Source organism: Bos taurus, chromosome X (assembly GCF_002263795.3).
Source record: "Bos taurus isolate L1 Dominette 01449 registration number 42190680 breed Hereford chromosome X, ARS-UCD2.0, whole genome shotgun sequence".
Classification (NCBI taxonomy): Eukaryota; Metazoa; Chordata; class Mammalia; order Artiodactyla; family Bovidae; genus Bos; species Bos taurus.
The window spans coordinates 90558874-90580512 of NC_037357.1; the positions used below are offsets into that span (position 1 = coordinate 90558874).

The following is a 21639-nucleotide window of genomic DNA, read 5'->3' on the forward strand; positions in this document are numbered from 1 at the left end:
AGGAAAGGGTGGAAAGAAGTATGGAGTTGATGAAGAAATAGAAAGTCCTAGAAAGAATCACAATAATTTTCATGACGCAGAGGAAGTTAGTTTTTTGGTGTGATTATTATTGCTAGAGCCATTTTGCAGAAATGGGAAACGCCACGTCAAAACCTGGCCCCAAAAGACCTTCGATTTCTAAACCCCAAGCTCCTTCAGGGCCACCCGAGCCCCGAGTTTGCCGCCTCCGATTTCGCCGCTGCAGTGGCGAAAGCAGGGCTGAGGGGAAGGGGCAGATTTAAGAAGTGCGTAGTTGCTGACGGGGAGGGGGGAGGAGGGAGAGAATGACAGCGAGGCTCTCCAGTCTATCTGAGCACATCCTGCTCACTGCTTGCGCTTGTTTTTTGTTTTGCGTTTGGGTCTTCAGAACCACTGGTACTTTTCCCATTGGATAAAACATTGGAGGCTGAGGGAGAGGGGCTTCTTCCCCTCAGATCTCCCCGCGGCCAATCGCCCTGCACAGTCCGGACGGTCGCTGAGGGAGTCAGCCGGGTGATTGGCGGGCCTGAGGGAAGCCAATGGGAAAGTGATGAGGTGCGGTGTTGGCAAGCAGATTGCGCGCGAGCAGGCGGGGGGCTAGGGGGCGCAAGGGCTGCCGCGACGGCCGGCAGCCAATGGCGAGGCGGGACGGCCCCTGGCGTCATGAGGGGGCGGGGCCTGACGATTGGCGCGGAGGGAGTACGGCAGGAGCTGTGGGAGGGAGCGCCACAGCGAGGCTGAGAGCGGAGCTGGTCGCTTGAAGCTCGGCATTTTCGCTTCAGGTGTGACGAGCAGCGGCGGCCCGGCCGAGCGCGAAGGGCCGAGCTGTGCGAACGCGGTCACCATGGACCGCGCAGATGAAGGGCCTCCGGCCAAGGCCCGCCGCCTTAGTGGCTCTGAGCCCCCTCAGAGCGAGCTGCTGCTGCCGCCGCCGCCGCCACCTCCTCCTCCTCCTCCTCCTCTCCTGCGCCTGCCCCTGCCTCCACCTCAGCAGCGCCCGAGGCTCCAGGAGGAAACCGAGGCGGCACAGGTGCTGGCTGACATGAGGGGGGTGGGACTGGGCCCCGCTCTGCCCCCGCCTCCGCCTTATGTCATTCTCGAGGAGGGGGGTATCCGCGCGTACTTCACCCTGGGGGCTGGGGGTCCCGGCTGGGAGCCCGCAGTCGAGTCAGGGTACGGGGAGTCGCCCCCTCTCGCGGAGAGCCTAGAAACGCTCTCTCCCTCAGAGGTTTCTGGGGAAAGCCTGGAGATTGACTTCCAGGTGACGGAGCCCAGCAGCTTTGCAGGAGAGAAGGCCCTAGAAACCTGTAGCGCAGGGGGGCGGGGGTACCAGAGGTTAGCCGGTCCAAGAGGGAGAGAAGAGACCGTCATCATCGTGGAAGATGACGACGAGGATGAAAAGGAAAGCGTGAGGAAGAGGAGGAGGAGGAGGAAGAGGAAGCCCAGGAAGGTGAAGAGGGAAAGCCCAGAGAAGAATGCTGAGAAGATAGAGTGCATCCTGCAGGCTCTGGAAAACATTCAGCTAGACCTGGAGGCGGTGAATATCAAGGCTGGCAAGGCCTTCCTCCGTCTCAAGCGCAAGTTCATCCAGATGCGGAGACCCTTCCTGGAGCGCAGAGATCTTATCATCCAGAATATCCCAGGCTTCTGGGTCAAAGCAGTATCCTTGTCATCTATACTCATGGGCCAGGAGCCCATGACCAGAATTGGGTGGGGGGCGGTGGGAGGAGGGACAGACTGGGTGAAAGGGTGTGGGGGCGGGCCCCTGTTGGAAGAATGAGGAAGTCTGGTGGAGAAGGGATGGAAGGAGTGTGGCAAAACATCAGAGAAGCTGAACTGGGGATGGTGAAGGGGGAGGGGGGGCCATTAAAACTGGACCACATATGGGAAAAGGAAAGAGAAGGAGCATAGCATTAAAAGAAAATGGATCACAGACAGTGAAAGGGGGAGGACAGAGACACACAGCAGAAAAATTGGATCAGAGATGGTAAAAGGAGGAGTGGGGAGAGGGGGACATGGAAGATAAACTGACTCAGAGACAGTGAAGAGGGAGGGGAAGGGCATACAGCAGAGAATTGGCCCAGAAAGGGTACCCAAGTCACACATGGCTGTGCATGCCTAGGTTTCTACTTAGATTCTAGTGAGACCCCAATCCTGGCTGGAGAGGAGGGGGCCAGAGCCCTGAAGAATCAGGAAAAGGGGTATCTAGGAATAGAGATTAAGAAGTTAAATGAAGGAAATAATAATAATTCACTGTTGGTGATAAGCTGATCTCTGGGGAACCATGTAACATATTAGAAACACATGGGTTTAACATCCTAATAGAATTACATGGACACAGACACTTGACACTGTCATACATACATATCACATGATCACAGGCCCCCAGTACCCAGGCACAGTATTATGTGGCCACAGGTCCCCAGTACCCAGACCACACCATCACCTGGACATGAGCTCTCAGACAGACACACAACATTATGTGGACACATACCCATAACACCCAAATATATAACATCATGTGACAACAGGCCATCAGCAACCAGATATAGTATCATTTGGATGTGGGCCTTTAACCCCCAGACACACAATGTCTTTTGTGAACACTCAGAGACACAACATCACTTGGGTATAGACTCCCAGCACCCAAACACACAGCAGATATGAACCATGGCAGGGCCACCTAATATAGAGGTTTGATATTTTTAAACACAGGCTCTCACCACATGGTATCATGGGAATAAAAGTATGGGTCTTGTTGCATGACCTACTTGCTCCACATACATCACATGAGCACAAAAGGAATTCTGCTCCAGCCTCTCTTTTGTTCTGCCCTGCATAGCCCTGCCTGGCCTTCCTTCCCTCCTTCTCATTGAACAGTCACTCCTTGACCTAAACTGCTCCCTCCATCAGTTCCTCAACCACCCCAAAATTTCAATCTTGATCAACCAACGCGATGAAGACATTTTCCGCTACTTGACCAACCTGCAGGTCAGGCCAAAGAGATCTTTTCTGCTAGGACTGGGCAAGGGATCTGGTCCTTGGAGGTGAGGGGGGATTGGGTGGGAGGGGCCACAGTGTGGTGGGAATTCCACCATTACCCCCACCCTGAGCAGGTACAGGATCTCAGACATATCTCCATGGGCTACAAAATGAAGCTATACTTCCAGACAAACCCCTACTTCACAAATATGGTGATTGTCAAGGAGTTCCAGCGCAACCGCTCAGGTAAGAGGTAGCCCCAGAGCAAATTCATCCCTCCATCTAACCTTGTCCAGTGCCCTCTCTATAGCCTCCTTTTTCCCCAGGCCGACTGGTGTCTCACTCCACCCCAATTCGCTGGCACCGGGGCCAGGAACCTCGGGCCCACAGGCACGGGAACCAGGACGCCAACCACAGCTTCTTCAGCTGGTTCTCAAACCATAGCCTCCCAGAGGCTGACAGGATTGCTGAGGTGGGGCCCCTCCTGGCATTACCAGGGAAAACCTTGCTAGGCTTACCCTTAGGTGCCTGGGGGATTGGGAGTAGCCTCTGGGACTTGTGCTCATAGCTTTCTTCCCCTGTCTCTTTCAACAGATTATCAAGAATGACCTGTGGGTTAACCCTGTGCGTTACTACATGATGGGAGAAGGGGGCTACAGAACAAGCAGAAAGAAGCAAGAAAAAGAAGAAAGGTGATGGCAGAGGGTTGATGGCTGAGAGGTGGTTTGTTAAGGGTGGGGCAAAGACTAAGCTAGTGTCACACAGTATTCATAGAGCCAACAGGGACCTTTGAGATGATCCAATCCAATATGTTTTACAAGTGGGTAAAACATATTGCCTAGAAATGGGGTGTGATTGGCTGAGGTTATGCTCTCAGGGGCAGAAATGGGACTCTCCCCACCTAGCCTCATCCCTGGGAACCCTTGTAGCCTATTGCCTCCCCTGTTACCACCTTTCAGTGTTTGTCTGCTCTGGGTACATCACCTCCCACCAACCCTATACTCAACCCCAGACTTCCCCACAGTAAAAACAAGGATGAATATGAAGTGGTGATCATGGATGACTCTGATGACTATCACATCATGGAAGACATTATTGGAGAGACCTCAGACAGTGATGGTATCACCGACAATGAGACCATTCATGACGTCAAGATCTCTGACTTCATGGAGACTACTGACTGCTTCGAGACCACTGACAACGAGATAACTGACATCAGTGAGAGCCTCTGTGACAGCGAGTGCCCTGGCCACAATGAGACCACCGACAACAACGAAAGCCCCAATGACAACGAAACCACTGATAACAATGAGAGTGCTGATGACAAGGAGAGTACCAATGACAATAGTGAGAACCCTGAAGATGACAACACTGATGAGAACGAAGAGAACCCTGATGACAACGATGAGAATGCTGATGAGAACCCCAATGGTGATGAGAACCCCAAAGATGGCAACCAAAGGAGCAATGGCAACAACCAGGACAGCAGTGACAGTGACAATGAAGGAGACAATGATGGCAGTGATATTGAAGATAATGATGGCAATGAAGGTGACAACGAAGGTAGTGATGATGATGGCAACGAAGGTGACAATGAAGGCAGTGATGATGACGACCGAGACATTGAAGACTACGAGAATTACCTTGAAGACCCTGACAAGGATCACCATAACAATACCAACCAGGATGACTATGAGGACGAAGTAGAGAACATCTCTGAAGAAGAATCGTCAGTGGAGGAAGAGGAGGAGGGCAGTGAGGAAGGTGAGCGGGACCCTTACCTTTTATGTTTTGTTTTTTTCTTTGAACCCTCATCTTTTGTCTTACCTCCTTTCTCTTCTGTCAGAGAAAATCCAGCCAGGGTCAGAGTATCAAGGCATGAGCACAATCTGCTCTTGTGGAGAAAAGAAAAAAACATTCTCAGTAAGTTTTTAAATTAAGCAAGGCCAGGAAACATTTAATTTACAAACATAACAAAACCAAAGAAACAAATTTCAGTTCTTGGTGATAGGCAGATAGGTTGTAACAGAGCACAAGACAAATGAAGCAGAGAGAAAAGATAGGAGGTAGTGGGTGGTAAATTAAGACAGGTTCACACACAGAGGGAAACAAGTGGCAAACACATTGTAATTCAGCACACTCTGTACCCAGCCCTGGCCTTCTGGGAACTCCCAGGCTTGCTTGGGGAGCTGGGGGTGAAGTGAACAGTGTGCTCAGTGATCCCAGAGGAGGGAGGAGCTAATCGTATCTCCAAGAATTAGGAAGGGGAGAACTAGAGAAAGAAAGTAACATTTGAATTGGAGGCTGCCTTCACATTAAGGAGCATTATGGGGCATTCTTGGTGGAAGGGATCACATGAAAAAGAACCTAGAAGGCTGAAAATGCATAGTCTGTTTGTCAGGGTTTACCAAGTTGTCTTCTAAAGACCCTTCACCAAAAGGTTCTCACAAAAGGTTCAGAGGTCAAATATATTGGGGAAATACTGCATACAATAATGTCCTTATGTAGAGTCACATGTACATTGGCACCTGAAAGGCTCTGATAAATCCTACTCTAAGAAACCTATTTAAACATTGTGGAAGTCAGCATTTCCCAAACATTGATCACAGAAGCCATTGTTCACTGTCCACCAAAAAAAGCATTTTGGGAAATGCTGAGGAAGGGTTGCACATGGAGGGTTGAGGGAGAAAGCAGTATTTAAGGTAACTGCCATGTTTGGTTCTGGCCTGGATGACTGGCCAAAGGAAGCACCATTTCATGAGATGGGGAATGGCATGGCAGTATGATTGGTGGGATGCAGAGAAGAACATGGAGTTGGAAGGGCTTGTTGGACACAGGTACAGGTGTCTGAGAGGCAGGTGGTTAGTGGTATGTCTGGGAAGTCAGAAATTGTAAAGAAAGGAGGTAGGTAACAAGCCAGGGCAGAATCCTATATCTGGATTCTGGGGCCAGTTAATGTTAATTGGGTCCAATTAACATTAATGAAGTGTTTACTATGTGCCAGACACTGTACTAAGGGTTTTCTTGCTTTAAGTAATTTAATTCTCACAGCAACTCTTAAGAAGTAGGTACTATTATCCTCCTTTTATAGATGGGGAAACTGAGACTCTGAGAGGGTAGAGTTAGGAGGAGAACTAGGTCATGGAACATTCTGAGAAGGAAGGAATTGTCAGCAGTGTCCAGTGGTCCTGAAAGGACAAGTAAAATGAGGGCCGGGATGTGTTCGTTGTATTAGCAGCTGAATAGATCATCTGTGACCTTGGGAAGAGTAGTTTCAGTGGCTAGGTAGGGGTAGAACCAGACCACAATAGGAAGGGGAAGGGATGAGCAGGGGTTAAGGTAATAAAATCAAACCTTGGCTAAGAAGTAGATGGCAGAAGGCAGACAAGGGGTATGTTTGAGCTTGACTGTAGGCAGGCAAATAGAGGAGAGGCAGCCCCGTGGGGGAGGTAGAAGGAGCAGGAGGGCCAGCCACTCCTGGGAGTTTTGGCCATGGTATCCCTGGCAAACTTCCATTGAGGGCACCAAGAAAGGAGGAGTTGAATGAGTGAGTAGATTTAATCTAGACATATTTTTAGGTAGGGAAACTGAGGGAATTGCCGGCCTCATCCCCTCCTACTCAGTGGCATCTCCTTTCAGAAAAGGGGAGGCAGAGTTATCTGCACAACCCTAGTGTGGGAGCAGGGGTGGGGAATTGGGCCAAAGAAGACAGGCCTATTTGAATCACACCAGGGAAAAAGAGGGAGCAGCCTCTGGATGAATAGAAGGTTTATTCAGCTGAAGTCAGAGCTCAGGAAGAGACACACACATTGCATACACTGGGAGAAAAAGCTACTTTCAGAGATGTGTCAATTAGGACAGGGGCAGCCCACCCTGCCTTCCTGCTTTCCTCCCACTGCCCCTTACTCTCACACACATACTTGGCTGCTTGTTCCAAGCAGAGGTGCTTGATGAGTGATCCCAGGCCCCCCAAAACCTGACTGTGGGCTCTGTTCCCTGTGAAGAGTGATATCTACCCGTCCATCTAACCACCCTCTTCCATTTTCCCTTCCTTGATTCTCTGTCCTGTGCAGGCAGTGAGCAAGGTGAGAACAGCAATGAGGAAGGAATCGAAGACGACTCAGGAGAAGACTCAGAAGACTCCGACATGGAGAAGGTGCTTCAGGTCCAAAACCCTTGGGCCATCCCTGGAAAGAGGGGCCAAATGGGATAAACGTCTTACCCCTTCAGGGGCTACTTCTCTATATCCTTCTCCCCCTGCCCCATTTGCCCTCCCTATCAGCTAGGGCCGAGCGGCCCCGTATTGCACTTCTGGGGGGTGATTGACTTCGTACACGGGTTTAAAGTTTATTTTTATGGTTTAGTAATTGAGAAATTCTTATTTTGGGAGGAGGGAATGGGGGCTTCCCCCTTCCTTTTAGCCCTCCTCCCCCGCAGGCTTCTGTGTGCTGCTAAATGTATTATTGTGATGCTTTGGTCAGGGCCCCTCTATCCCCCTCCTCGTGCTGTGTGGAGTGGACACCCTTAATCCCGAAGCGGGGAGGGCTGCTGTGGCCTTGGGGGGCTCTGCTGCCACCCTGTTCTCCCAAGTCTCTCTCTTTTCCTCCACCCCTCGCCTTCCCAGCTGCGCCCGCTAGCCCGCCTCGGTGTCTATGCAAGGCCGCTTCGCCATTGCGGTATTCCTGTCCCCCTCCCCCCAGAAGTCCCGCCTCGTTCCCTCTGGACCCTGGTAATCCTAATAAAAGTGTGAGCAAATTCAAAGTGCTGTTTCGAGTCTTTTGTCCCACTCGGTGCGCGGTCCCCAGCAGCCAGTCTCCGTTCCCACAGGCCCGCAAGTAGGCGCCTCGTCTATGCAGGGGCCAGGAAGATGGTAGTTGCTGGGGGTGGGGGTGCCTGGCTAGGGGCGAGCTCCTCCCAACCGCAGAGATGTTGCGTCAGGTCAATGCGGACCATCCTGACCAATGGCAGGGCGAGGCTGAGGGAGCCCCTCCCTCTCCCGGAGGCCGCAGTAGACCCAGGCAGGTAGCTAACAGCTTCCCACGCCTTCCCCTCCGCGCATGCGCACAGAAACGCCCTGCGCTCTGGAACATTTTATTCAGTGATCTTTTTATTTATCGTGCGTCAAACCTTTCCTCGGGCCTAGTATGAGCTGGGAGAGGGGGAGCTAGAGGAATCCATTTTTTTCATTCGCATGTAGTGAAATAAAAATGATATCAGTTAGGATTTAATCCAGTAATGCATAAGTGCTCTCTCAGGAAGAAGGTGCATGATCTCTGGGGCTGTACCTGGGAGAGAAGGCAAGAAAAGAGAGCCCTGGCTGGGGAGTTTGCATAGAGAGAAAAGCAGGGCTTTCTGGTGGCTCAGTCGGTAAAAAATCTGCCTGCTATGCGGGAGACCAGGTTGGATCCCTGGGTGGGGAAGATCCCCTGGAGAAGGGAATGGCTACCCACTCCAATATTCTTACTTGGAGAATTCCATGGACAGAGGATCCTGGCGGGCTACAGTCCATGGAGTCGGAAAAGGTCGGACACGACTGAGCGACTAACACTTTAACTACTTTTCAAAGGAAGAGAAAAGGAAAATTACTATGTAGCTATGTTCTTGCCTGGAGAATCCCAGAGACGGGGGAGCCTTGTGGGCTGCCGTCTCTGGGGTCGCGCAGAGTCGGACACAACTGATGCGACTTAACAGCAGCAGCAGTGGGGGCAGGGCGGGAACGGTCAGGAGTCGGACGTCTGAAAGACAGACTTTATCTGGGAGATATCTAAGGAAAGGCCCAATGGCTTTACGTTTTGGATACAGAAAATTTATTCCCACGAACACCACAGAAACCTCCCAGATTCTTTATGAATCATAATAACTTACGCAGAGATCCCAGACATCTGGGTATGTCTTCTGCCATATACCTCCCGAACTTATGGCACCCCACTCCAGTACTTTGTCTGGAAAATCCCATGGATGGGAGGAGCCTAGTAGGCTGCAGTCCATGGGGTCGCTAAGAGTCGGACACGACTGAGAGACTTCACTTTAACTTTTCACTTTCATGCGTTGGAGAAGGAAATGGAAATCCACTCCAGTATTCTTGCCTGGAGAATCCCAGGGACGGGGGAGCCTGGTGGCTGCCGTCTATGGGGTCACACAGAGTTGGACACTACTGAAGTGACTTAGCAGCAACAGCAGCTCTTATTTTGGGGAAGGCTTCAGAAGGTTTGATTTGTGTTTTACATCATGCCCTCTGCTGGCTAGCAGGAGCATTGATTTGAGGGAGGGAGAGCAGTGAGGAAGTTGATGCTATACCTAAGGTGAGAATGGCGTGATGGGGAAGGATACGGGAGATTTTTAAAATATTATCTTTTGGAAGTTTTAGATTTACAAAATCATTGCAAAGATAATACATAGAGTGTCCCTATACCCTACCAGTATACCTTACCAGTTCCCCCTATTGTTAACATCTTACATTTGTACGATATGTCTGTCACAATTAATGAACAAATATCAAAACATTATTAACAAAAGTCCATATTTCCTTAGTTTTCACTAAATTTTCTTTTTCTGTTCCAGGATGCCATCTAGGACACATTACATTTAGTCATCATGTCTCCATAGGCTCCTCTTGGCTGTGACAGTTTCTCAGATTTTTCTCATTTTTGATGACTTGGAGTCATCAACATTTGAGGAATACTAGTCAGGTATTTTGCAGGATATCCCTCAATTGGGATTTGTCTAGTATTTTCCTCATGATTAGACAGGAGTTATGGGTTTGGGAAAGGAGGATCATAGAAATAAAGTACCAGTCTCTTTGTATCATATCAAAGGTACATGCTATCAATATGTGTTATCACTGTTGATGTTAACTTGACCACCTGGCTGAGGTAGTGTATGTCAGGTTTTTCCACTGTAAAGTCATTCCATTCCCCCACCTTCCATACTGTATTCTCTGGAAGGAAGCCACTAAGCATAGCCCGTGCTTAGGGAGTGGGGAGTTATCCTCCAACTTCTTGATGGGGAAGTATCTACATAAATTAATTGGAATTCTCCTGCACAAAAAATGTGTGTATTCTATGAGTGCTAGAATCAACAGGCTCTAAGTATAGAAAAAGAGGGATTGAGAGAAGTCAGAGATGACTGCCAGGTTGCTGTGGGACCTCCTGTGAAATGGTTAGAATACTAGATCTTGGATATACTCCAGATTGTGATAAATGTTTTGGGGAAAGCATGGAAGCTTGGATGCCTCTGGTTCTAACCTGGGACCACACTATCAGAAGTGGGTAGAGGAGACTCTGGCCCAGAAAGGGGAACATCTTGCCCCAGGGCCAAAGCTGAGAGTACAGGATGCTGAGTCAAGGCATCTTGGGCAAAGGAAAGAAACACCTATGTGCAGTATCTGGAGTCAGTCCTAATGAGCATGTGATGAAGTGGAGGGGAGGGGAAAGCAGCAGGGGCAAAGGACCTGGAGAAAGATAGCCTGGGTATCCTTGCCTGAGTCTACTCTGGCACACAATGTGACTCCCTCACCCTCTCTAGAGGGTCTCAGTTTTCCCATCTACAGACAGACTAATTGTGCTGGGGGATCAGCCCAGGAGAAGCAACCAGCCTAAGATCCCAAATGGAGTCTAGTCTTAAAGCAAACCTCTGAAGTTTGCTAAATTAAATTCCTAGCCTCTCATCCTGGCTCCTCTTTACTCACCCTGTCAGAAATGGCCTCTGACTTCAGAGACACTGTTAGGACCCAATTATTGGTCCTAATTATGTTAATTAGTATATTAATTCTAATAGTATATTAATATACTGTAGTATATTAGTATTACTATAATATATTAATTCTATTAATATACTATTAATTATTAATATATTAGTATATTAATTCTAATATACTTGGCCAGGATGCTCATGTCCTGGACTGAGGCATGGGAGAAGAAAATGTTCTTTGTCTAGGGTGACATCTTTTCCCTATGCCCTCACTCCTCAGTGTGTGGTGTGGCTTCAGTTCTGCCCTGTCTGGTCCTCCAAAAGGGAGGACTGTTCTAGAAGCCCTTAAGGTCACATCCAACTCCAGAATATAGTCTTTGCTGAAGACCAATGAAGACAGGTCCATCTGCTGGGACCCCAAACAGAAACCAGGAGGAGAGTGAGGAACTGTAGATCCAATGTGCCCCAGGGCTTGTTCCCATGCTGAAGCTACTTGTCTTTATATCCATCACAACTCACCCTACTCCCCTGAAGCCTGGAGCAACTTCCTGAGGGTGAGGTTCCCAGGACTTCCTAGGACCAGACCTTTAAAGTGCCACCCACTTCTGTGACTAAAAGTAGATTGGCAGGGACAAAACTAAATTCAGGAAACTAGATCCCTCCTTCTTTGGTGACCAAAAAGGCCATCAGTGGCTCCCGTGGTTGGGAATGTGGAGGATAGTTAGGGAAGCATCCTATTTTTCATTCCATAAACATTTATTGAGCACATGCTGTGTGCCTGATAGAAACTCAGTGATAAGAATACAGCAAGGGAACATGAATAGACCAAGTTTTTGTCCCCCTGGAGCACAAAGTTGAAACAAGTGTTCATAACCATTTTTGGGTGCTATGGATCTGCTTGGTGATCTGGTGAAGCCTATGCATCTTTTCTCAGAAAACAATATCTTTTGAATGCATAAAATAAAATAATTAGAGCCATAAAATATTGAGTATATTTAAATATTGTTATTAAAATATGGAAAAACAAATATGTGTTTTTGCTCATTAACCCATTCAATCACAAGATCTAATGGACAGTCTAATGACAAATATGCTTTTGAGATAGAGATGAGATTATATACTTCAAGAAATGTGCAACATCTATAATATGACATGAAAATCTCTGTGATTTCTATTAGTGATGGAGTCACAGGTACTATTACTACTATGGTGAGTTACATTCTTTGCTGAAAAGATGCTAAATTTCAATTACAGGAGAGTGGAAAAAAAAATTTTCCCCCATCCAAATTTAGGAACCACTCTAAACCCTGTCCCAGCTGGACTGGAGTGAGGTTTGTGAACCCAAATTAAGAAACCCTAATAATAGGAAGGGCCTTCCTGTATCTCCTTCCTTCTTAAACCCTTTTCGTCTGGAGGACAGAAGCCGGGGGTTTTACTCTGGGTCGTACTGCTGTGTGACCTTAAGTCAATCAGTTTGCCTCTGTGAGCCAAAGTTCCCTAAATTTGAAACAATGGCAAAGGCAAGAATTGGGACGGGAGACCTTAATTATTTATGCTCCAGGCAACTAATTTATGTTCTCTCATTGAATCGCCTATTGAATGGATGGCATTTTCAGGTAAGATTTTAAAAATTATCTTCCCATTTCACAGATGGTTAAGCTGAGGCTCTGAATGAGGTTGTCTCTTGACCAATGTCTTAATCAGCAAGCAGCGGGGGCTGGTGGATGACTGGCCAGACGCCTATAACCACCTTATCCTCCAGGGATAAAACTGGGAACTACTTTCACTTTGAGCGAGAAAAACCTGGCTCAGAAATGCCTGCAGGTTAGCGGAGCGGTGGTTTACGGAGAATAAAACGTCAAGAAGCTGCGTATCTCAGATTTCCAGTGACTCGCGCCAGGCCTCACTTTGGGCTTCGCGCCTGCGTGCTCCCAACCAACCGCCCAAAGATGTGTCGAACCGACTGGCAAAGAGCGATGACGATCGTACTCCTGGCCAATCCTATTAAAGAATGGGCTTGTCTCATAAACCAATCAAAGACCCCCAGAGGGGCGGGTTTTCTTAGGCTTGGATCCTAGCTGGGGGTGGGGGGCGGTAAAAATAAAGTGTTTCCACCTCCAGCCAATCCCAGGGAAGACAGGACGGCACTCCTCCAATAGGATCCTGGAGCCGTCGGTAGCAGTGGCGGCCTGAGACCACCCCTAGCGCTCTGGCAGGCGGGAGGGACGCATCCGGTGCATTCTCGAGATCCAGTTGCCGGCACCTGGAATCTGCTTGCGCGAGGCAGTGGCGGCACCGACGGCCCGAGGTTCCCGGTGAGACTCTGTAAAGACTGGGGGTAGGGGACGCGGGGGGAAAGATGCCCAGCCGGAGCGCGTGAGAGGTTGGACCTGGGCGAGCTTTTATCCCGGCGGCCTCTCAACCCTAGGTCACCAGGTTGCGGAGGATCGTGCGGGTAGCAAAAGGAAGGCGAGTGCTCCTGCGGCCCCAGACAGCAACCAGGTGAGTACCCTGCGGAGCCCACCCCCATGCCCGCCCTCCGTGCTCCCCTCATTTCTGTCTCTTGGTAAACGGTGTACTTTGCAGGTCTGCAGCTCACGTGATTGTCTGCTTGCTTGTCTGAAAGTCTCCGTCTCTCTCTGCCCACTCCACTCCCCCTTCCTCTGTGTCTATCCCCACCTTTCTGTCTGCCTTTACCTTTCTGTCTGGCTCCCTCTCTGAGACATAGGAGACCACTCAGACCTACAAGGCTGAATCCTGATCCAGCCAGTAAAAACTAGCTGTAAAACCTCGAGCCCCATCCAGCTGGGCCTCAGTTTTCTCATCTGTCAAATGGGAGTCTAATATTCTCCTGAGACAATACATGTGCCTCACTTTGCCCTGCTACTGGCCCCTAGAAAAGTGTCAATAAATAATAACTGTTATGATTGAAAAGAATATAGTCTCTCTTGGCCTTTGCCTTTATTTTTTCCTGTCTCTGACCCTCCCCCCACCCCAATTGGTTCTTCTTTGTGAATGTTTCTTTCTCTGTTATTGCTTTTCCTCTTTCTGCCTCTTTCCCATCCCGAAGCAGGTTAGAGGTACATTGTTTATAGCAATGAGCTTGGCCTAAGAGTGCCTATCAGCTTAGTCTGGGGCACTTGTCTGTTCTGTGGGTAAAAAAAACGGAGCCTGGCCTTAGGCTGCTTCTGGCCTCATTGAGGAGACAACCCTCTTTGTTCCCCAGCTACTGTGTTAAACACGTGAGACCTACCCCCGTAGGGTGGGGAGCAGCTTAGATGAAAAAGTGAATCAGGTTCCTATCCTGTATCATGTTAGTTACTACAAGAAAACCAGAGACCAGGGGTCTTCTCATTACAGCCCCAGAGTTGACCAGGTGTCTGGAACTCACCTTCTGTCATCAGCAAAATCCCCTTCACTCTCACCCTAGTGTCTGAATAGTCCTGTTGGTTTTTTTGCCTTGCCTTAGTGGTTCGCATACCTTTTGGACATAGCACTCCATTTTTATAATGTACATTTTGAAATATCTCCTTCACTGTTCTGAACTGAAGTGCATAGATAATAGAATCTGTCTACACACATAATTCCCCTCAAAACCAATATAGTGTCCTAATTGGATATAAGGGAGAAGTAAAGGAAAAATAATTTATAATAAAGCAATATATATTTCGTTATCTTTTTTTTCTTTTAAAATATATATTTCAATATGTAAAGGCTGGGATATAATTCCACCAGAAGACATAATGGAGTGGTCTTGAACATATAATCCTTGTACCTGGGAGTGTGACAGCTACACTGTGACTCAGAAACCATGGATAGGGTGATGTGATTTTCCTAGATGATGAGTAGTTCTTCATAAGGTTCTAAACAAAACAAAGTGCAATCTTCCCTCAATTTATATGGTTGTTGAATTACTGGAAAAGTCATTATATATTAAAATCCATGATCTGGCTCCCACAAGCTCTCTGATCTTATCTCCTATGACTCTCCCCACTTACTCCCTCTCTTTCACCCATCCTGACCTCCTCTAGGCTACTTGAACATATTAGGCACACATCCACCTCAGGAGGTTGAACTGGGCCATCCCTTGTACTTAGAATGCGCCCCCCTCCAATATCCACAAAGCTCATGCCCTCACCTCCTTCAGGCCTCTACTCAGATGTCACTTTCTCAATGAGGCCTACCCTGACCTTCATATTTAAAATTGTAGCACTCCCCTAGCACGTACCCTGCTCTGTTTTTTCCATAGTGCTTCTCACCCTCTTACATAACATAATTTACATCTTTATTATGTTTGTTGTTTATTGTCTGACTCTCCCACTCAATTGTAAACTCCAGAAGGGCAGACATGGTTGGTTTGTTTTGTGTCCTGATGTATCCCTATTACCTGAAACAATGCTTGGACATAGTAGTCTCTCAATAAATGTTTATTGAATGAATGAATGAACGAACAGGTTTTTCACCTATGTGATTGTCTGATGGAACATTCTAAAGTTGTATGGGATGCGTTATGATTGTTAGCCATGTGGAGCTGTTTTGTGCATTGCAGAATGCTGAGCATCCCTGGTCAGTGCCCACTGAATGTCACAAGTAATCTCCAATTATTGTGACAGTCAAAAATGCTCCCAAAACACCCCTTGCCTGTTTGTTCAGTCCCTCACTGAGAACAACTACTTGAACAGAAATTTGGCTTTTCCCTGAGCACTCTGTTCCCCCAGCAGCGCCCTCATACCCCTCTTGCCAGGAGATTAGGACATGAGAGTAGGTGTCCTCACTCTATATGTCCTTTCCAGACATTTTTTCTCCCTCCTCCTTAAGCATTCTATTTTTTTTAGAATTAAAACCTTCTTATTTTTAAATAATTTCAGACTTTTTAAAAGTTATAAAAACAATACAAAGAATCCCCATATATCCTTCACTTAGATTCCCCAAATGTTAAGAAATTATATAACTACATTTCAATTATCAAAATTAGGAAATGAACAATGGTACAATACTCTTAATGAAAGTATAGAACCTATTTGAATTTCATCATTTTTTCCACTACTATAATTTTTCTATTCTAGGGTCAGATTCAGGATTCCACATTGTGTTTAGCTGTCATATCACCTTAGGCACTTTTTTTTAGATAAGCAACAAAAATTTATTGTATAACATGGGATTATACCCAATATCTTCTCATAACCTATAGCGGAATATAATTTGCAAAAAAAAAATACATAAAACAAAAACAGAAAATCGAATCCCTATGCTATACACCTTAAACTAACACAATATTGTAAATCAACTATACATTTTTTTAAAATTTCAGTTTACAAACCTGTAGAGAAGGAAAGCCCAACATATATATTGCACATTTCTATGAATATAGTTTGTCCATGAGAATACATGAAAATTTTTATTATATAGCATGTGTCAATGTAATTATTTCTTCAAGCAAACATGTACTTATTTAGGTTATCTCCAATAATACATCATTATGTACTTTTTTCTTTTTTAAATTATGAAAGTATGATAACACATTTACAGGAGACTTGAAAAATACAGAGCAAATTTACATATAGTTCCACTATATAGTAAGTACAATTACTTTAAGTAGATAAATTAATATTTTTAGTTGGAGTTTCAATATCAAACTCTCAAAAATTAATGGAATGAATAAACAGAAAAGTATAAGGATATAGTAGACCTGAAAAGTACTATGAACCAATTCAACATAATTAAGATTTATACAATTTTCACACAACAGCAGGATACAAATTCTACTCAAGTTCCCATAGACTAAACCAGGAGACACTGGAACATATACAACCTGGGGATTGAACCTGGGTCTCCTGCATTGCAGGCAGATTCTTTACCAACTAAGTGACACTGGAACATATCCAGGGACAGAAAACAAGGTGCAAAAACTTCATGGTCTGAAAGTATTGAAATCATGTAAAGTCTGTTCTCTTATCACTGTGGAATTATGTTAGAAATCAATATCAAAAGATATTCAAAAATAACCCACATATTTTCAAGTGCAATGTGACATTTACCAAGAGAGACCTTTGACTTAGCTGTTGGAAACCTCAGTAAAGTTAAAACACTGAAAAAACAGAGGGTGATTGCAGAGAAGAAAGTATTTAAATGAGAAGCTAATATCAAAGATTCTTTAAAAAAACATATATTTGGAAATTAAATGTCTACTTTTAAATTATGAGTGTATCTAATAAGCCATAACAAGAAAAATGAGAAAATATAAAAATAAAAATGAAAAGAGAATTTATCAGAATTTGTTGTATGCAGCTGAAGCTGCTCAATGCAACTAAATACTATATAGAATCTTGACTAAGGTATGAAAACAAATAATAGACACTAACATAAAATTTTGTGAAATTTGAATAAAATCTATAATACTGTATCATATGTTAATTTACTGGATTTTTTTTTACAACATAGTATTTTTTTATATTCTCAGAATTGGATTAGAAATTTCAGGCCTCATTCAACTTTTTTTAAAAAAAAAATCACTAAGGTAATAAGCTTTCTAGACTTTTAGCAGTAATACTAGATGCCAGAATAAATGGAACAATATCAAAGTTTTGAGTGAATATAAATTAAAAATCTAGCATTCTATTCATACTTAGTCAAACAAGTGGAATCAAAATGTCATGATTTCTTTGGCTATGCAAAAAGTTGTAAGTTTTCTAAAATATATATATTACACATACTACATTGTATTATACATACTATATATGTATACAAAAGCTTTTCTACACTTATAAAGGCTTGAGAAAGAACAACAAAAAACGAGACTGAGAAACTGGAAAAACAAACTAAATGAAATGCGAGCACTGGATATGAAATAGAAAAAGTGAAACAAGCTAGATAAAAGTAAAGATCATCATATAGTCCAATAGTTTGCAAACATGTTTGCTTATTAGAAACACATCTGGAGTTAAGCTTTGGAGAAAAAAGCAAAACCTCAGCATTTGTGTTTTTCATACAATTCCAGGATAATTCTGATATGCATTTGGATTTTAAAAATTGATTGCAGGTTTTTCTATTAAATGGTAGTTTTATGATATAGAATTCTATTATTTCTGTTGACCAATCATGATACAATGGTTTTGAATGAATAATAGTTACAGCTTCCCTGGTGGCTCAGACGGTAAAGCGTCTGCCTGCAATGCGGGAGACCTGGGTTCGATTCCTGGGTCGGGAAGATCCCCTGGAGAAGGAAATGGCAATCCACTCCAGCACTTTTGCCTGGAAAATCCCATGGACAGAGGAGCCTGATAGGCTACAGTCCATGGGGTCGCAAACAGTCGGACACAACTGAGTGACTTCACTTTCATGATACAATGGTTTTAAATGAATAATAGTTATATAATCACAATAGTAAAAGATGTTTATCAGTTTTCACAATCAATGGACAAAAAGTAAAAGATAATTACAATTGCTAGCCATAATGGGAACATGATAAACCTAACAATATAAAATATCACATACAATTTGGGGGATTAAGTAGAAGGATGTGGTAAGTGGAAGTGCATATGTGCACATGTGTTTTCATCCACCCAGCCAGCCTGTGTCTTTTGTTTGGTGCATTTATTCTTTTCTTCTTTTTTTTTTTGTTTGGTGCATTTAATCCATTTACATTTAAGGAAATTGTTGATATGTATGATCCTATTACCATTTTCATAATTGTTTTGAGTTTGTTTTTTGTGGGTCTTTTCCTTCTCTTGTGTTTCCTGCCTAGAGAAGTTCCTTTAGCGTGTGTTATAAAGCTGGTTTGGTGGTGCTGGATTCTCTTAACTTTTACTTATCTGGAAAGCATTTAATTTCTCCATTAAATCTGAACAAAGAGTCTTGCGGGTAGAGTGTTCTTGGTTGTAGTTTCTTCCCTTTTATCACTTTAAATATATCATGCCATTCCATTCTGGCTGGTAGAGTTTCTGTTGAGAAATCAGCTGATAACCTTGAGAGTTCCCTTTTATGTTATTTATTCTTTTTCCCTTGTTGCTTTTAAAATTTTATCTTTGTCTTTAATTTTTGTCCGTTTATTGTGTGTCTCGGTGTTTTCCTCCTTGGGTTTATCCTGCTTGGGACTCTGTGCTTCCTGGACTTGGTTGACTATTTCCTTTCCCGTGTTAGGGACATTTTCAGCTATTATCTCTTCAAATATTTTCCCAGATCCTTTCTATCTTTTCCTTCTGGACCCCTATAATGAGAATGTTGGTGTATTTAATGTTGTCCTGGAGGTCTCTTAGGCTGTCTTCATTTCTTTTCCTTCTTTTTTCTAGATTGTGTTCTGTGGCCATGACTTCCAGTATTTTGTCCTCCAGGTCATTTATCCATTCTTCTGCCTCAGTTATTCTGCTATTGATTCCTTCTAGTGTATTATTCATCTGTGTTTGTTCTTTAGTTCCTGTAGATCTTTGGTAAACATTTCTTGCATCTTTTCCATCATTATTCTGAATTCTTTATCTGGAAGGTGCCTATCTCCAATTCATTTAGTTTTTCTGGGGTTTTATCTCATCCCTTTGACATAAATTTCTGCTTTTTCATCCTGATTAACTTTCTGTGATGTGGTTGGTTTTTGTTCCAGCAGCTGTGGGATTATAGTTCTTGCTTCTTCTGTCTGCCTTCTGGTGGATAAGGCTAAGAGGCTTGTATAAGCTTCCTGATGGGAGGGACTGGCAGTGGGAAAACCTGAATCTTGCTCTGGTGGGCAGGGCCATGCTCAGTAAAACTTTAATCCAGTTGTCTACTGATGGGTGGGGCTACGCTTCCTCCCTGTTAGTTGTTTGGCTTGAGGTAACCCAGCCCTGGAGTCTACAAGCTCCATGGGTCTAGGCCAAGGTGCAGGACTACTGCTGCCAGGGCCCGCATCTCTGTGATGAGCCACTGCTGACCCATGCCTCTGCAGGAGACCCTCCCATACGAGCAGGTAGGTCTGGTTCAGTTTCCTGTGGGGTCACTGCTTTTCTTCTTGTGGGTCCTGGTACATGCAAGATTTTGTTTTTGCCCTCCAAGAGTGGAGTCTCTGTTTCTCCCAGTCCTGTGGAAGTCTTATAATCAAATCCTGCTGGCCTTAAAAGTCAGATTCCCTGGAGATTCCTAGTTCCTATGCTGGCTCCCCAGGCTGGGAAGTCTGACCTGGGGCTCAAAACCTCCACAACAGTGGGAGAACATCTTTGGTATTATTTTTCTCTAGTTTGTGGGAGAAATAGATGTGGGCTTTGATTTTATCATGATTGCAACCCTCCTACTGTCTTGTTGCAGCTTCTCCTTTGTCTTTGGAAATGGGGTAACTTTTTTGGTGTGTTCCAGAATCCTTCTTGGGTTTCCCTGGTGGCTCAGTGGTAAAGAATCTGCCTGCAATGCAGGAGACCCAAGTTCAATCCCTGGGTCAAGAAGATCCCCTGGAGAAGTAAATAGAAACCCACTCTAGTATTCTTGCCTGGGAAATCCTATGGACAGACGAGCCTAGTGGACTATAGTCCATGGGGTCGCAAAAAGTAGGATATGACTTAGTGACTGACTAAACAACAGCAAGCATCCTCCTATTGATGTTTGTTCAACTGATTTTGGTGCTCTCAGGAGAAAATGAGCGCACATCCTTCTACTTCTCCATCTTGAATGGTACTCTCTCCTTAGACACTTTTAATCTGGTACAGTTCTTTAGTCTTTCTTGGTCTTTCATGCCTTTGATACTTTTGGAGAGTCCTAGGCAGTGATTTTATAAAATTTGGGTTTGTCTGATATTTCCTTGTGATTATATATAATTTTGGCAAGGATGCCACAGAAGAGATGTGCCTTCAGTGCTTTGTATCAGGAGGCACATGATGTCAGTTTATCAATACTGGTTTTGTTCACATTGACTTTGTTAAAGTTGATGTCTCCAGGTTTCTCCATTGTACTCTTTTTTTCCTTTGTAATTAATGAGTAATTTATGGAGAGTTACATTAAGATTATATGAGTATCAACCACTTTGTTTTAAATCTCAGGTCATCAAACTATACCATCACCTGTCTGTCTGTTATAGTCAGGTACAGACATACACACGTATCTGCCTCATGCCTCATGCCCCATTCCTAGAAAAATTTAGCTACACTGTTACTGTCTGTAACACTACTCCAGTCCTACTTCTTGGTGACTTTAATATCCTCACAGATGACCCTTCCAATGTTCTTGTCTCAGTTCTGTAGTCTGTTTTTCTATGGTATTCTTGCCTTCAGCCACACCTCAGGCATGCACCCTGATAGTCTTCCCCGTCTTATCAGTTACCTGTGACTGCATCACCTCCATAATCTGTTTCAGGTATCCTGCTCTCCAACCAGTAATTATCGTTCTAGCTCACTCCTTCCGGCACCCCAATTCCAACAGCCCTTCAATGCCACTGGGATTGAATGTTTTCTCTGCCCTTTACTTTCTCCAGGTTCCCATGTCCTTCCTTTAATCAGCTTAGATTCCGTGGTCCGTCAAAATAATCACCCCCTTGCATACACTGTCACTCTCCTTGCTGCCTGTCACTATAGCATACTTATCAGGCAAAACACCAGCCCTGCTTAAATCCAACTCTGCCAGCTCCACTGTACTTCCCTAGACCATTCACTGTCCTACCCTTCTAGATGACTATTTCATGCCTTCTCTCTCCTCAAATCTCCAACACCTCCTCTCCCATCCTAGGCTCAGGCTGCCCACTTGATTGAAAATTTTAAACCATCAGAAGAAAACCTCCACAGATTCCCATTACTACAGCCAAATACCAAACAGCATCTGTACTCACATACTCTGCCTTGTTTTTGTTATGGAAAAATTGTCCATACTGTCATCAAAATCCTGTTCTTCCAGTTTGGCACTAGATCCTATCCTCTTACCTACATGAGGATATTGCTTCAGCAATTTCTCCCTCTCTCCTGCCTCAATTTCCCCCTCTCTACAAGATTATTCCCACTAGCA

At 45.0% G+C, this 21639-nt stretch overlaps 2 protein-coding genes and 1 long non-coding RNA gene across 4 annotated transcripts in view; all 3 read left to right on the forward strand.

The window, feature by feature from the left end:
• The first annotated feature begins 746 nt into the window (after positions 1 to 746).
• Positions 747 to 7761, forward strand: TSPYL2 (TSPY like 2). The gene is made up of 7 exons (XM_002700120.6): positions 747 to 1678; positions 2932 to 3009; positions 3135 to 3246; positions 3327 to 3472; positions 3595 to 3692; positions 4025 to 4764; positions 7074 to 7761. Exons 1-7 carry the CDS (start codon positions 863 to 865, stop codon positions 7211 to 7213), a joined length of 2130 nt encoding a protein of 709 aa, XP_002700166.1. The 5' UTR covers positions 747 to 862; the 3' UTR covers positions 7214 to 7761.
• A 5146-nt stretch (positions 7762 to 12907) lies between these two features.
• The window catches only part of KANTR (KANTR integral membrane protein), a 42156-nt gene continuing 33424 nt past the window's right edge, over positions 12908 to 21639 (forward strand). For both annotated transcript variants that reach the window (NR_132123.1, NR_132122.1), the window contains exons 1-2: positions 12908 to 13004; positions 13118 to 13191. This is a non-coding gene — a long non-coding RNA (KANTR integral membrane protein). The remainder of the gene's footprint in view (positions 13005 to 13117; positions 13192 to 21639) is intronic.
• LOC132344320 (palmitoyltransferase ZDHHC3) overlaps positions 12919 to 21639 on the forward strand; it is a 72804-nt gene continuing 64083 nt past the window's right edge. The window contains exons 1-2 of the mRNA XM_059883784.1: positions 12919 to 13004; positions 13118 to 13191. The gene's annotated coding sequence lies outside the window, so the exon portion shown is untranslated. The remainder of the gene's footprint in view (positions 13005 to 13117; positions 13192 to 21639) is intronic.